The 14,030-nt window shown below is 46.8% G+C and overlaps 6 protein-coding genes across 6 annotated transcripts; 3 read left to right on the forward strand and 3 right to left on the reverse strand.

Annotated features, from left to right (window-relative positions):
• Positions 1-477: 477 nt before the first annotated feature.
• N7455_004054 (uncharacterized protein) lies at positions 478-794 on the reverse strand (the record flags this gene model as incomplete). Its single annotated transcript, XM_040959656.2, has 2 exons — positions 478-634; positions 688-794. 2 exons carry the CDS (start codon positions 792-794, stop codon positions 478-480), a joined length of 264 nt encoding a protein of 87 aa, XP_040809946.1.
• A 921-nt stretch (positions 795-1,715) lies between these two features.
• N7455_004055 (uncharacterized protein) lies at positions 1,716-2,938 on the reverse strand (the record flags this gene model as incomplete). The annotated part of the gene is made up of 2 exons (XM_040959594.2): positions 1,716-2,743; positions 2,797-2,938. 2 exons carry the CDS (start codon positions 2,936-2,938, stop codon positions 1,716-1,718), a joined length of 1,170 nt encoding a protein of 389 aa, XP_040809886.2.
• A 1,916-nt stretch (positions 2,939-4,854) lies between these two features.
• Positions 4,855-7,330, forward strand: N7455_004056 (uncharacterized protein; the record flags this gene model as incomplete). Its single annotated transcript, XM_040959611.2, has 4 exons — positions 4,855-5,434; positions 5,492-5,935; positions 6,018-7,073; positions 7,128-7,330. The coding sequence occupies 4 exons, from the start codon at positions 4,855-4,857 to the stop codon at positions 7,328-7,330; spliced, it is 2,283 nt and encodes a 760-aa protein (XP_040809971.2).
• A 392-nt stretch (positions 7,331-7,722) lies between these two features.
• On the forward strand, positions 7,723-10,023 carry N7455_004057 (Zn(II)2Cys6 transcription factor; the record flags this gene model as incomplete). Its single annotated transcript, XM_040959651.2, has 6 exons — positions 7,723-7,790; positions 7,844-7,972; positions 8,026-8,126; positions 8,181-8,731; positions 8,784-9,290; positions 9,340-10,023. 6 exons carry the CDS (start codon positions 7,723-7,725, stop codon positions 10,021-10,023), a joined length of 2,040 nt encoding a protein of 679 aa, XP_040809977.2.
• Positions 10,024-10,587: 564 nt separating this feature from the next.
• On the reverse strand, positions 10,588-11,217 carry N7455_004058 (uncharacterized protein; the record flags this gene model as incomplete). The annotated part of the gene is made up of 1 exon (XM_040959637.2): positions 10,588-11,217. One exon carries the CDS (start codon positions 11,215-11,217, stop codon positions 10,588-10,590), a length of 630 nt encoding a protein of 209 aa, XP_040809955.2.
• Positions 11,218-12,033: 816 nt separating this feature from the next.
• On the forward strand, positions 12,034-13,683 carry N7455_004059 (uncharacterized protein; the record flags this gene model as incomplete). Its single annotated transcript, XM_040959623.2, has 2 exons — positions 12,034-12,132; positions 12,184-13,683. 2 exons carry the CDS (start codon positions 12,034-12,036, stop codon positions 13,681-13,683), a joined length of 1,599 nt encoding a protein of 532 aa, XP_040809967.2.
• Between the last annotated feature and the right edge of the window lie 347 nt (positions 13,684-14,030).

The following is a 14,030-nucleotide window of genomic DNA, read 5'->3' on the forward strand; positions in this document are numbered from 1 at the left end:
GCCGTGGATACACGGTCCTTTCTTGATTGTAGGGATTATTTGTGCATATAAGCTACGTAGATATACTTTGTATTTGATCTGATGTCTGCTTTTGTGTTCGAAATAATCAAAACGGTTGAAAAAATTTACTAAGTGCTGGCAAACACAACGCTGGCGGGGATTTGTCCGCAGGAGAGATAAGAAGTCATACCCCCAGACACGCTATGCCCGTTACGGCAAGTGTATGCGCTAGATAGAGCAGGTGAAGTATATTATAGGTCCATGGGTACATCAATAGATAAACGAGGTAAATAGTAGATGAGATAGAGATGGATGATTTTAAATTATCTATTGTATGCAGTTCTATGTAAAAGCTATCTAAGTAAAATGCCAAACGCCGTATGCAGGCGCGGCGGGTATATCTCCAATGCCATGCAAACTCCAAATAAACGCAAAATTTCAAAACCGAAAACGCCGCCCCTAGCCAAAGTCCGATTATCAAGTGCTATCCGGACGAGGTTGGAGCCAGTTGTTCTTGGAAAGCCACCATAGAACCACGCTAACAATGATAACGAGCACAACGCCGAAGAAAATCACAAAGCCCCAAATGATTGATCGCTTGCTCTTTCGTCGTTCGCGGTCAAGCCATGATGTCCTGTAGGGGTGAGTTGAGATTCACCAAAGATATGGCAGATGAGGGTGTCTTACTCATCTTTTTTTGTCTGGGTTCCCTGGATAACTGCTCTGGACTCTTCGTCCATGTGGACCGCAGTTGAGAACCGTTTCCAGAAATATGGGTCCCGAACAAGAGCCATGATGATATAATGTGCTATCGAGCCGAGATGGACGTGTTGGTTCCAATGTTGTTGTGTTATGGTCGATGGGATGATTCAAGGGATAGTCGCGTGACCGGCTGAGAAGAGAGCAACCACCGATGTGTGAGGATGCAATAGTAGAACAAGTAAAACGATTGATCGAATTGAGGTCCAGCTATCCAATCGAATTGAATTGAAGTCGAGATGTCCAATCGATGAGGGAGTTGATGTGTTCGATTGATGTAGTGAGGTGAAGGTGGACAGCAATTCACCGGCTGACAGGATAAACACGCCAACTGTGAGAAAACGGGCTAGGGGTAACAGCTGCACTTATCCTCCAGCGAGATGGGCCTTAGTGATCAAATTCCGCGTGTGGAATTCTAACCGCCGACACATGTACGTACTCCCCCAAGGACCGAAATACCAATCAAATGATGATCGGCGACATGTCCATTCTGATTTGTGTGAAAAGCATCCGAGGCTAGGCCATGGACAAGAAACCAAGGCAGGCAGGTACTGCGAGGTGGGAATGGGGTGCTCGTATTTGTTATTGTTGTGGCTGAGTGTCAGTTCAAGGGAAGGATGGCATGTCGATCGCGGAATGTTCGAAACTGAAATGCAAGATTCGTCAGTGATGAAATTGTTGATCGCTGACATTCAAGCAATGATATTGGTAGATAGGGGGTTTAGGAATGTGGGCCTGAATTTGGTACGACGGGATTAACTCGGGGTCTTGATCGAAGAGGGCATTGTAGTAATGGCCGAAGAAGGGATTGTATCTTATATCACTTCCCGAAGCTGGGCCGCGTGGGTAGCTGATAAATAGACATTGCGCCGCATGGCAGCTAGACTGCATTGCCTGAACAAAATTATATTGTAAATGGCCTATAATCCGTAATATTCTATCGTCGCTGGAATATCTCATGTTGCACAAATCTCGACTGGAACAGAAACCGATATGGATGATCTCCTTCGAGCCTTTCCATGTACTCGATAGAACAACGTTGCCTTCAGGGCATAAACCCGAGACACTAAACACGAATGGAAAGTTGGGGGATAGCGTCGATGGGTAGGCAGTGAAACGCAAGCCTCGACCGATCCAGTGAAGATCGTGCGGTCCCCTTCTCCTTGAGCATTCCAGTCCAAGTTTATTTCGTCGTTCAGTGTTAATGCCACATAATCAGACCAGAATTCTCGCCGTGAACCCCAGGTAGAAATATCACTCAGATCTGGATAATCTTGCCATGTCTCAACCCCAAAGAAAGTCATTGCTCGCAACTGAAATTCGGCAGCAAGAAGACTTGGTGGCAATTGACCCAAATGAGAAGGGTCAAAACGAAGGTCAATCTTCACAGAAGTTGACGCGTCGGTATTCGTTGGCTGGAAACTTTGCAACTGGATGGCTGGTGGTTGAGCAGAGCAGGCAGCGAGTTTGCCACGTGAATGTCGCAGTAACCCGGTGGATAACGACCTTTCTGCTCGCTGTCGATAATACTTACTCTTTCTCGGGACCAGAATTGGGGGATGCTCATCTCGTGTTGGGAGGATGTGCACGGGATGTGTTGCTTCTTGGATTTTCTTTGGCCTCCCTGCCTTGCCATTTCGCTGCCGCAGCTCAAAGTTGATACTGTAGACTACTTCTGCCATTTCAGGTGACATGTCGTGAATTTTGTGGTACTGCGTGCCACGGTAGCTGAGACTTGCAGGTAGCTGCAGATGTTCTTGTTGGATTTGGTGATTGGCGCATTGGTGTTGACACGCATGGATGGGGAGTTCCTCGGGGACGACGAAGTTGAAGGGCAATCGATGCCTCTTGTCAGGCTTGAGCGTGTTTTTATCCCAGCAGTAATCGTAAATCGGCAATTCCATGCTTAGGAAGGGTTTCAGGAGCCGACTTGGGGGCAGAGCAATATGTGTATTCATATTCTCCAGTTCGATTCGTGTCCTGCCTGTTCGCTGTGTTAATATCACGAAAGTGGTGCTACTTCCATCACTCGCGTACCTTTAAATGTGATGCTTATGTCTTCAATGTTGGTTTCTTGGTGAGGTGTAAATATGATCTCGCCATCTATTATGTCGTGGGTTTTGAAAGTTGGCGAGTCAGACAAGCTATTAACCACGAATTCCACATTTGAGAACTTCATCCTGCAAATATGTGTGTTTATTTAATCAAATCCCTACATACGGCATGCATTGTTTAAGTACTAATTGTGTTCGACTATAGTTCGGAGAAGGCGACGGCCAAATATCATTTTCCCGAACGGAAGATGCTTCCTATGCCAGAAACATTAAATCCACCGAGTCGCTTGATAGAGTTCTGAATTTTCTTTCTATTCTAAATTGTGAAGAGTCGGCAAATTCACATCTCCCAAAAGCAATGTTCGATGCGGCTATAAAGACTTTAGCCGAAATTCGATAGGCACCGATCGACAGTAATCCGGTGCTCGACCTTTCTTGATCATTTCAGCATTGATTCTTCTTAGAGTGTCTCACTTCCATGTTGCTTTCTAATTTAACTGTCATTTGATCGACTCGTGAGATTTGAATATGTATATACATGTATATATATATTTAAGAATGATTCTATCCACTTTTCCTAGTGTCTATAGCTACAAGCGCTTTTTTATATTGCATTTCTATTGCCTATAAATATACACTTAACCTCCAAGGTATAAAGATAAATTGAAAGCTAGTGTCACACAGTCGAATACGGACATATAATAGCGACCCTCTAAAAGCATATATCGGAACAACTTGAGCAAAAGTATTGGTGAGGTGTTGGGCTTGCATATACGAACCGTGCACATCAAGCAGCGAGGAAAATTTTTCCTACCAATAAGGGGCAGGATGTGTACCCTAACGAGTTTCCATCCTTGATTCTTATTACATCGGCTCCATGCAGGCCACTGTCGTTTAAGGAAACTCCATATCATTCGAAGGGGACCGAGCGAAATTGATATAAGTTGTGTTACCCTAAACACTAGACCCTCTGCGGAGATGGAGAATTTTTATCTGAGATGCAGAAACAGGTAAATATCCTCTCCTTTCTGGGTGCAGTGACACGTAGCTCAGTCCACCATCATTACGTCAATTCCTTGAAGAAATGCACCAGACTGCGTCCGGGTGGCATGTGATTAATGAACGAAGCAAAAGGCCAAAGGGGGCCATTGCTATCCCTGCCAATGCTAGAAAACCTGATAGAAGGGTGCTGACGAGGTTCCAACTACTTAGATATAGGTTAATCTATGCCTATGATTGGTGCATCTATATATAATAAATAGAGTATCATGTGTTGTGCTTTTTATTGCGTTCTATTTGTCAAGGAAATGAAAATAAAGAGAATAACAGAGCCGCTTAAAGCAGAAAAGTAAACCTTTTCTTCTTCTCAATATCTGGGTACCTTTATGTATCGAAATCCAATCAATCACACACGCTTCCGGTCCACAAGGGGCACAGAATAGACAATAAGGTTTACGACAGATGTCAACGGGATGGAAGCATCTAGAATAAAACTCGGTAACAATAATGGAGACAAGGCCTGGTAATCTTGGAAATAGTCTATCCAGGTTTCCGCCTGAGCGCACAGTCTCACACGAATCGAACCATCATGTCAGTGTAAGTCCAATCTAGTATAGTCAGAAGAATTTGTCCTCCCCCAATGTCGATCTAACCACTCAAGCGGCTAGCATGTGCATGATTTCGGCTCTCCCGTGCCATCAAAGCTAGGTAAGAGGGAACCGTGCGACCTGTTAGTTCATATCCGCCACCACCGTTCAACAACCTCGCCCTATAGGCAATCAAATGTGATAGTTCCGGATATACTATCAGTAATCAATGTTAGTTGTAGATGGATACCACCACCCACCAATACATGGCGCGTGTGGCAACTGAAAGAAGTGCCCTGCAGCTAGCCAGAAGCGCAAAGAGGCAATTCCCAAATTTAGTTCCAGTTCTAAGTATATATACCGATCGGTTCTCTTTGAACAATAGGATAAGAGTCAAAAGAAACGATTAAGACTACATACATCGAGTATTTGAAGATCAAGACCAATATTTCACCATGGATCATGTGGCTCGAAGTTTCTCGAGTGATATAGAGTACTCCTCTGAATCATTTATCGCGACTCTATTACATGGAAAGCCAGAGCATAAACACTTGGATGTGTTGACCGACCTTTTGACTAAAAGTTCCGAAATCGATGAGCGAGTCGCTTCATCCATCAGTGCCGCGTGGCACTGGATATGCCAGAATAATCTTTGGTCCACGAGGTATGAGAGCCTCGGTGACTACCGGAAAGCTATCGGATATACAGAAACGGTACGACCGATTGTACAGCGACATAAGAAATCGGAGCTAGCGAAACGATCAAGTACCCAAACAATATTTCGGTACTGGAAAATTCCCTTCGACAAGGCTCTTCCAATTCATACTCGCCCCTTAACTTGGAGCAAACATTTGCTTTCATTGACAGCATGTTTGAGCAAGCACCTGAATCATTTGGACTCCATATCACTCCTTGAAGAGAGCATGGGAAACAGACCAGAACGTGGACGCACTCGGAATCGACTCATGGCAAGTGATGTCCAACGGGCATTGGAAACTTTAGGGATACCGCAGACACGCTTGGCAGCACGGGGATGTAAGTCATGATATTATCCAGTTGAACCTCCAAGAATGCGGCTTACGGTGTTTCAAGCAAGAAAATCCCAAACCTCCTCAAGCTCAGCTCAGAACAAAGGCACCGATAGTTGCGCTGAGGTTGACACTCCACCTTCCACCATCCAGTCAGAAATGCCATCCCTCCCAAACACAGAATGGCAAGGGCTATTACCATTGGGAGCCTCGCCTACACAAGGGCCATCAACCAATAAAGACCCAAATGAGTGGCAGTGCTGCGGATGTATTCCTATATGCTTGCCACTGATCGCCCTAATCACGACTCCTCAAGCGAGGTTCGACACAAAGCTTCTGACGGCATTGGTGGACTGGGCATACACAATATCATGGGGTAGCTTTTGCTCTGAGCATCTCATGCGTCTTGCCCACTTTATTCCCACAGAGGATATACGTGACAACACTAGAGCAGAAGTAATTCACAAATTGGAGGCATTCTGTTCTCGTGGATGCTACAGTTCCATAGGTACAGCCAATTCCACCTTCATGACTGCTACTTGAGATGTCCAGTCACTGTCATATATCTGCTAACTTGCCTTTCACAATAGACGGCCATACCCATACCGCTATCCCCAACCTTTGTTCAAATACGGAGCTGCTATGTCGTTATACAGGGTCTGCCGATGCGTGGTGGCGTTGGCAAAGGGATGGATTTCTCCACATCCCTGGGTTCTTTTCTTACATGGAAGAGTTTGGTGTGTTCAGGCAGGCTCGGAAGTACATTGAAAAAAGCGGTACTAAAGAAGATACAAATTCGACATTCAATCAAAACGTCGTCCAGCAATGCTACAGGATGATATCTCAAATGGTACAACGGGATCCGGCTTATTATGCTGTTCTAGTCGCATGCAGACCGGATCAAAATCGAAAACTCATCCATCACCCACGACAGTATCAACAAAGCACTGTTTCCCAATGCGACAATGTAGGGTTCGGTGTCCCAATCGACCGTACCAAGTTACTCGCCCAAGGAGAAGGCACGAGCGACATCCATAGTACCATCATATTCCCGATATGTGAGACTACACAAAATATGCGACTAGTCCCAGTGTTCCATCGGCAATGCAACTCATGGCCACAGACCCCGTTAGAACCGAAGTATGGAGATGGATGCGAAGTATTTGGTGAAGCCCAGGAGATCGTGGTACAGCCAGGTGATTTGGTTGTGTGCCTCCCGCAAATTCTCCTATGGCCAACGACCTTTTCCTCCTCAAACTTTCTCAACCTGTCACAGATTGGATTGGACAACAGATTCCCCACACCCCCTGAACAAGCGAGTGAGAGTTGCGATACGGGTGGTTCCGACAAGGTCTGGGAGCAGCCAGAACCGCAGGTTCACGATACCAAAAGCATAGCGCACAAATATCATACCGCGAAAGCGGGCCTTATTGAGGACAGCTGGTATAGTGCCTCCAGTGGCATAGGCCAAGCATTGACAGGTCGTCTGGATTGGAGTACAGACAGAGCGAGAGAAGAAATGAATTGTATTCTTGGTTCTCATGGAACGACAGCAGTCGAATTTGTCGCGAAGTCACGAGCGCAGTTGGCGAAGCATTTTCACAACCTCTGTGATTCAATTGAGCGAGGCGAAGACCTGAACTCTGGTATGGAGAACCCTTCTCGGTTTCCATCAAGAAACTTACTGACTTGGATTCAAGATTGCGGAATGAGCAGGTGTGGGGAACGAGATGTCTCGCCGGGCCTTTTCCAAGATCAAAATGAATACCTTGAGACACCGGAGTCTTTCACCGACCCTTTAACGTCAACCTCACCTACGTGGAACAATCCTTCTCTAGATGATATGGTAGCGGACCTGAACCATAGGTTTTCTCAACACCCTATGTCTTTCGATTTACCTTGACACGGAATAGGTGATCAGATATTATGGTTTCTTTTGGGCAACTTATAAGGGCAACTAAATGTGTCTTTTTAGATATCGGTTTAAATGTCAGGTTATATATATACACAAAGGCCGTAAAAAGAATATTTGATACTGATGACTCCTTACCTTAGAACCTTGAAACCTTGGAAGCGAGAGAGGATAACTATATAAATTACTGCAATATCCATGAGTTATACAATGAGAAAGTTATGTCCCAGATGGCAACATTTAGTCGCCCCCCTAAAAGGTCGAATCCTAGACGATGATTGGCTCGGCAACATGAAATTTTGCCGGTCAACATCGTCCGGCGAAATTTCAATTTTACTCCTTACTCCTTACTCCTCGATAGCCCATCTACTATATTTTAAAATATGACGTCCTCATCAAAGATATCGAGCAGCGATGCAGCCATAAGAAAACAGAAAAAGAAGTCCATCGCGTAAGTCCCGGAGAACCTATCTCCGAGTCTAGCCGCTAATGTCACGTCTCAAGGTGCCGGAGATGTCACTCACACAAAATCAAATGCACTGGTGGCCAGCCATGTCTTAAATGTCGGCAGGCTGGTTGTCCTGCCGAATGTCACTATGTCAATCGAGATCGTCAAGTTAAAGTGCACGAGAGGTATGCTCCACTAAGCATAGCGTGCGCCCTCGCAAGACTAAATATTCAACTAGTTATCTCGAGGAACTGGCTGCCGAGAACCAGCGCTTGCGTAGTCAATTGTCACAATCCCCCGGGCTCCTAACACCGACAGAACACCGAGGGCATGATGAAGGTACTTAAAGTTTCCTTGGTATTTCCGGTGGCTCCGACTTACGCCCTTTTCTAGATCTACCCGAACCAGACGCAGATACACATGTTCGAAATCCAATGCTCGGTGAACGGGCATGGTTCTTACCATATGACCCTTCATTACCACCAATCCACGTCTGTGAAGCAGCATGCACGGCGTTCGCCACCAGACTCCGAAAGGTTCTTACCAAAAGCGAGATCACTTCTCACATGCCTCGAACGCAGTACACACCGGAAACTGCATTAATGAAAATATGCAATCCCGCAATGAAATGGCCGAGCCTGCCCAGAGCTCGGCTTTTGCTTCAAATTGTGTTCAGTCAAGTTACACGGGTGTACCATTTGGTTCTTCGAAAGTCGACCATCGACGAGCTCGAGGATGCATATCGCAAGGACAACTTCGACGACGCCGTGTTGACGTGTAAATTCTTTGCTCTCTTCGCTCTCGGAGAAGTATATTCTGCGCGATCAACCCCGAGCCTTGAATGCAATGTCCCCGGCGTGGCCTATTACGTCAATGCGATGACGATGATACCCATCTTGCCGGAGCGGCCAAGCCTGGCACATGTTGAAACTCTTTTACTTTTGGTAAGATATTTATCACTTCTATTGCACATGGGTTATGTTCTCACGATTTCAGTCGCTATATTCGTTTTTCTTAAATCGACGCCATTCGGCATTTCTGTTAGTCGGCAGTGCTATGCGTCTAGGCTTGACTGTGGGGCTGAATCACAATATCCCAGAAAGCAAGTGCCCGGACCCCGTGCAGCGTGAGCATCGGACCAGATTATGGTGGGCAATATATGTATTTGATCGAATGTACGGGTCGAAGGTCGGCTGGCCGATTCAAATTTCCGACGCGGACATCTACGTTGACATGCCATCAAATGTACCTGGTGATATCCACAATGACCACACATCCGACACTGAATTCCTCACCGCCAGTATTGGGTTGGCCAAGATCACAGGTCAGGTCATTGACCGTGTGTATAGCCGAAAGCGGTTCCCGGAGTCTTTCCTACAGCGGGAGCAAAAGTTGCTCATCTCTCTCAAGGAGTGGTCCTGTGCTCTTCCCCCGCAGATTCGGCTCAATCGCGACGGTCCCGTTCCGATGAACGTTATATCACTGCACCTTCAATTCAACCAGGTAAGTGCATAGCCTAAGTAGGAATGTATTGTCGGCTAATCGAATGTAGTGTATAATGCTGGCCAGTCGGCCGATCCTTCTGCACGCGCTGATCCAAGCTACATCCCCCGAGTCCACTGCGGAGGATAACGCGCAGAAGAACATTCGCCAGACTCTAAAAACACTTTGTGATGCGTGTATTCACGCTGCAAGACATACCCACTCGCTGATTGTGGAAGAATGGACCAACGGATCAGTCCCAATTTTCGGATATTTCTATGCTCACTATCTCTTCTCTTCAGCACTGATAATGGTTATTTCTAGCCTGGTATACCCGGAGAACAGCAATGACTTTGCTCTGTTCGAGGCAGCTTTCGAAATTCTTCGGGCGATGAGCAGCCACGGGAATCTTGCTGCGACTGAATTTTACGATAATTTGGAATGTGTGAAGCAGTGCTTGGATAAGATTCAAATGTCAGAAGGCAGTCATTTCCAGAGTGATTTATCTCGTGTCGCAGAGACCTCGACTGACTCTCTTGCTGTCATTGCCCCTAACCAGCTGGGAGTTTTTGGTAATGCCGCTGGCTCCGGTATTCCTGAACCCACTGTCCCGGCAAACTATGCAAATGACATGGCCTTCTTAGGAGAGAGCATGGAGGAGTTCCTGGCCCAGCCAGACGTTGATTTCTTGCTCGACCCCTCTCTTACTGATACTGTATACTCGTGGCCGAATCTTTCGTTGTGGACCGCGTGAAAGGATACTGTGATATTTGCAACATACCTATGTAGGTATGAATGAACGCATGAATCAGCCATGAACCAAGGTCATTGAAACAGATAGTGAACGATGTTACAGTTCTGCCAGAACAAACAATATCGCCTACTATGTAGACATATAGACCGAAGTTGCAACTCACTACAACTAGATGACTGCAAAGGGAAATCCGGCGTTATGAGAGAACCCGGGCAGGGGATAATACCAAAGTCTTCTCGTTGATCAAAAATGAATCTCAATGCATTTCTGCAGCCATGCATGTCATCAGGGTTCTATTGCTTACCGTGTAACCTCAAAAAGCCATACCGACTAGATTCTCGATCATTGATTACAAGCAAGATGAGTATCGCGACGATGTTTCTATATAATTATACGTAAGATAAAAAGGAAGGGATTTGGAAGCATTTGTATGAACGGTTTAAAATGGGTTGGTAGTGATATATTTACATTTAGCAGTATGCACTTTGAACCAAACTTTTATATTGACAACATCCTTTATATTCCAACGGCACTTCGCCTCGAAATATGTTGAAATGTGAGAGATCACCTTTGAGTTATATGCGGCAGCTCGTGGGACGGCAGTTCCTCTGATGCCTGGCCATTTGACTTTCTATCGGTCGGGCCTTCAAGGGACTTTTTGTTAACCATTATGCTAGCCAGAAGCCCTACCGCGGCAACGCAGGCATACGAAATCCACATGGAACGAAGACTAGCGACATACGCTCCGCGGACTGCATTACGCTGGTGGATGGGAAATGATGCGATCAGTCCAACATTAGCTTCCGCGCTAGACCCGTCAAAATGCGCGGCCATCTCATCTCCAAGGACACTTGTAAGTGTTGTGGCATGAGTTTGCATGCTATGCTGGAAGACCACTCCTCCGATGACAACAGAAGGGGAGGTGGCGATATTGCGAATGAACCCAAAAGTTGCAGTCGCAGTCGCAAAATCGTCCGGGGCAACATGGGATTGCAGCGCGATCAGAGGCGCCTGGAAATTCATGCCTACGCCAAACCCAGCGACAGCCTCAATCACTGCAATTTTGACTATCGATATCTGCTCGTCGAAAAGAATGAATAACCCGAACCCTATAGGGTTAATACGGCCATTCCGGTCCAGATGGGCTCGCAAAAATGGCCTGTGGGAGAGGGTACGTAATTTGAGACTTGACATATTGGAACTCGAGAATATATAGAATACGTTTGTGGTAACATAATTTACTGGGTGCTTTTGTGGCTTAATATTTAACCTTGCAGGGGGATCAGGGGGGTCCCTGGATGCCTGCAGCTATTATGTCATGACCCCTATAGCCATTAAGCTAATAACATATGGGACTTGGAGTATCGGGTATGAAAGTGGGCAGTATGGATTGGAAACTTGCCATCCCAATCAAATGATTGTCATAGTGACCTTTTTTTTTTCTTTTAGCAAACCTTGCATTCATCAATTCATTGTGGAGTGAAGTGAGAGATATACAACAGATTCGGAGGTACTACTCTTCTTACTATTGTCATCCGCCTATTGTAGGCACCTAGGAGGAATTCCTGGCCTAGGGAAGTCTATATTGATTGTTATTATGTTTAAAGCCAAAGAGACTCATTTAATTACCTGCTGATTGGGTCACACGGCGCCACATCAGGCTTCACAGTCATGCAACATTGTATGTGAGTCACGGGTATAAATGACATCAAGTCACATATATTTTGTTTCTAGTAAATAGATATGTCTTCACATCTTAATATCTCAGTATTCTCAGTATTTTCAATTTTCTCTTTGTACTTGGTCTATCAGATCTATACTCAGCGAACTTTCATAGTTCGCAGTTCTTTGGTTCCCCCCGCAGTGGGTCCCGTGTCCCGTGGGTGCCTGACCGCTCTTGTCTTCGCTGTCACTTTCTCTTGACACACGCCCAACCTCGAAGCCTGTGAGATGAAAATGCGTTGATGCATTTGCTTGCATGCACTTCTCACTACCTCATACCCCGCATTCATGGCTTCGGCGGATATACAATGGGGTACATTGATCAATCCAGACAAGAGCCCAGCCCCACTGCTGGAACAGCTATGCCTGGGGATCGCGCAGTTGATGGTAAGTTCTAGACCCTACCTGTATTGGACACCACACTGACATCTCCCCAAGTCCTCCTTTGATACCAACGGCACCACTGATATCACCCCCGACCGACTCGCTACCTTTTACCGCAAAGTCGGCGGGAACTACGACCCTTTATTCCTCGAGACCAAGGGACAAGCTCTGTCATTCATCTACCAGTCACTAGGATGTTTCCACAGCCTCCAGCCCTCAGCAAACCCATACGAACCCCCATCGATTCCGTCCCTACTTCCAAATGGCTTCGTGCGGTGGCAGACAATACAACTGTTGATGGACCCAGATGAACACTCGGTGTATTTGCAAAATGCGGTCAACCTTTGGGATATTCCAGACGTAAATGGCGAGATTTTTCCGAAAACAATTCCTCGCGACGCATTTCCTTCCGAGCCCGACCCAGAGATGCTGGAATGGCATGAAGGCGTGAGTCGGCGATTGGAGCGGGACTATTTAAAAAGACACATGAAGCGTGCTTCGCCACCAGACTTTGGGACATATCATTATCATTTTAGTGGCAAGGATCCTCTACCCGGCGAAGACGATTACTTCTCTCGTCCACGCCGGGCGGCGTCAAAGCGTTATAGTCATGTGGAGCCCGATCGGCCCAGTGATCATCGCCATCACCGCCGAAATTACAGCGGGGAATATCCCGCATTTTCTGCTCGCAGACCGGGGACGAACCGACCGGGCTTTTCAACCCCAAGGGTTTCATCCCCTCCCCCATGGGGAGAGCGTCCAGAACGTTCAAGTGGACGAGACCAAGGTGGCCGGCACAGCCATCCACTGAGCCCAGGGACAGGTGAGGTTCCAGATGTCTCCGATGTGTCGTCAGATGAGATTGCACGCCGCCGCAAGGACCGTGCGAAGCCCAATAAGCACCAAGAGCGGCGTCATCTATCACCACCTTCCAACAGTAGTGCCAGACGGCACTCCCACGAGGCCTATACCCGCAGACCTTTCCGAGATCTGTCGCCCACAAGTCCTTCCCGACAGCGCCGCGGGCACGAAAGCCACCCTTCGCGATCTAGCAAATCTAACTCTGAGCCTTCGCCAAAGGTTCACCCGCGAGACTACTCAAGGGATCATCCAAGAGATAGGGATCCGAGAGATAGGGATCCGAGAGATTACCCAAAGGAGAATCCAAAGGACCGTTCTCGATCACGTACAGCAGGTGTCAAATTCCGTGAATTTATATTTGGCGACCCGGCCCCTGCTCCAGCTGCTCCAGAACCACCTTTCTACAGGTCACCAACCCCTCCACCACCAAGAGCGGTGCCGAGACATCTAGGTACTTACGCCGCAGATGACATGAGAAGAGGAAGCTACAGTGGTGGTAGTACAGGTAACAGTCGACCCAGTAGCGGAGGCAGTGGGTCTGAGCGGCCGCGATCGTACAGCAGTGCCGGATTCCACCCCCGCACAACCGGATGGGCGAGCCCTCGGAACCCTGCCTCAAAGCGATATCCCCCGGCAACTGTGCCTGAGGATGATGGATACATTCCCTCGAGGAGGGTCCCGATTTACGAATAATTTATACGACTGATGCACATTGATACATTTAACGAATTTCTTTCTGCCATGTTCTCTCCTTTTTGAGCATATAAGCGTTTACTTTCCTTCGGCTCCATCGACATATTCCATCACCATGCCTGGTCATTGACTTTGGCATCTCATCTCTATCACGACAGACCTAGCATTCCACTCTCGCTTTTGGCCGGCCTCTTGATTTGACGTTACGTTTCCTCTGGCTTTTTACGCTTCTTCGCAGCAATGATTCTCATGATTCGAATGAATTTCAAATGACTAGCCCAAATAATCAGGGCACACGAATTCAAGCTCGAAGGTGCATCGTGTAGATTCTATGATGGTTGAAACTA

Source organism: Penicillium solitum (genome assembly GCF_028829755.1).
Source record: "Penicillium solitum strain IBT 25940 chromosome Unknown utg000003l_segment0_segment0, whole genome shotgun sequence".
Classification (NCBI taxonomy): Eukaryota; Fungi; Ascomycota; class Eurotiomycetes; order Eurotiales; family Aspergillaceae; genus Penicillium; species Penicillium solitum.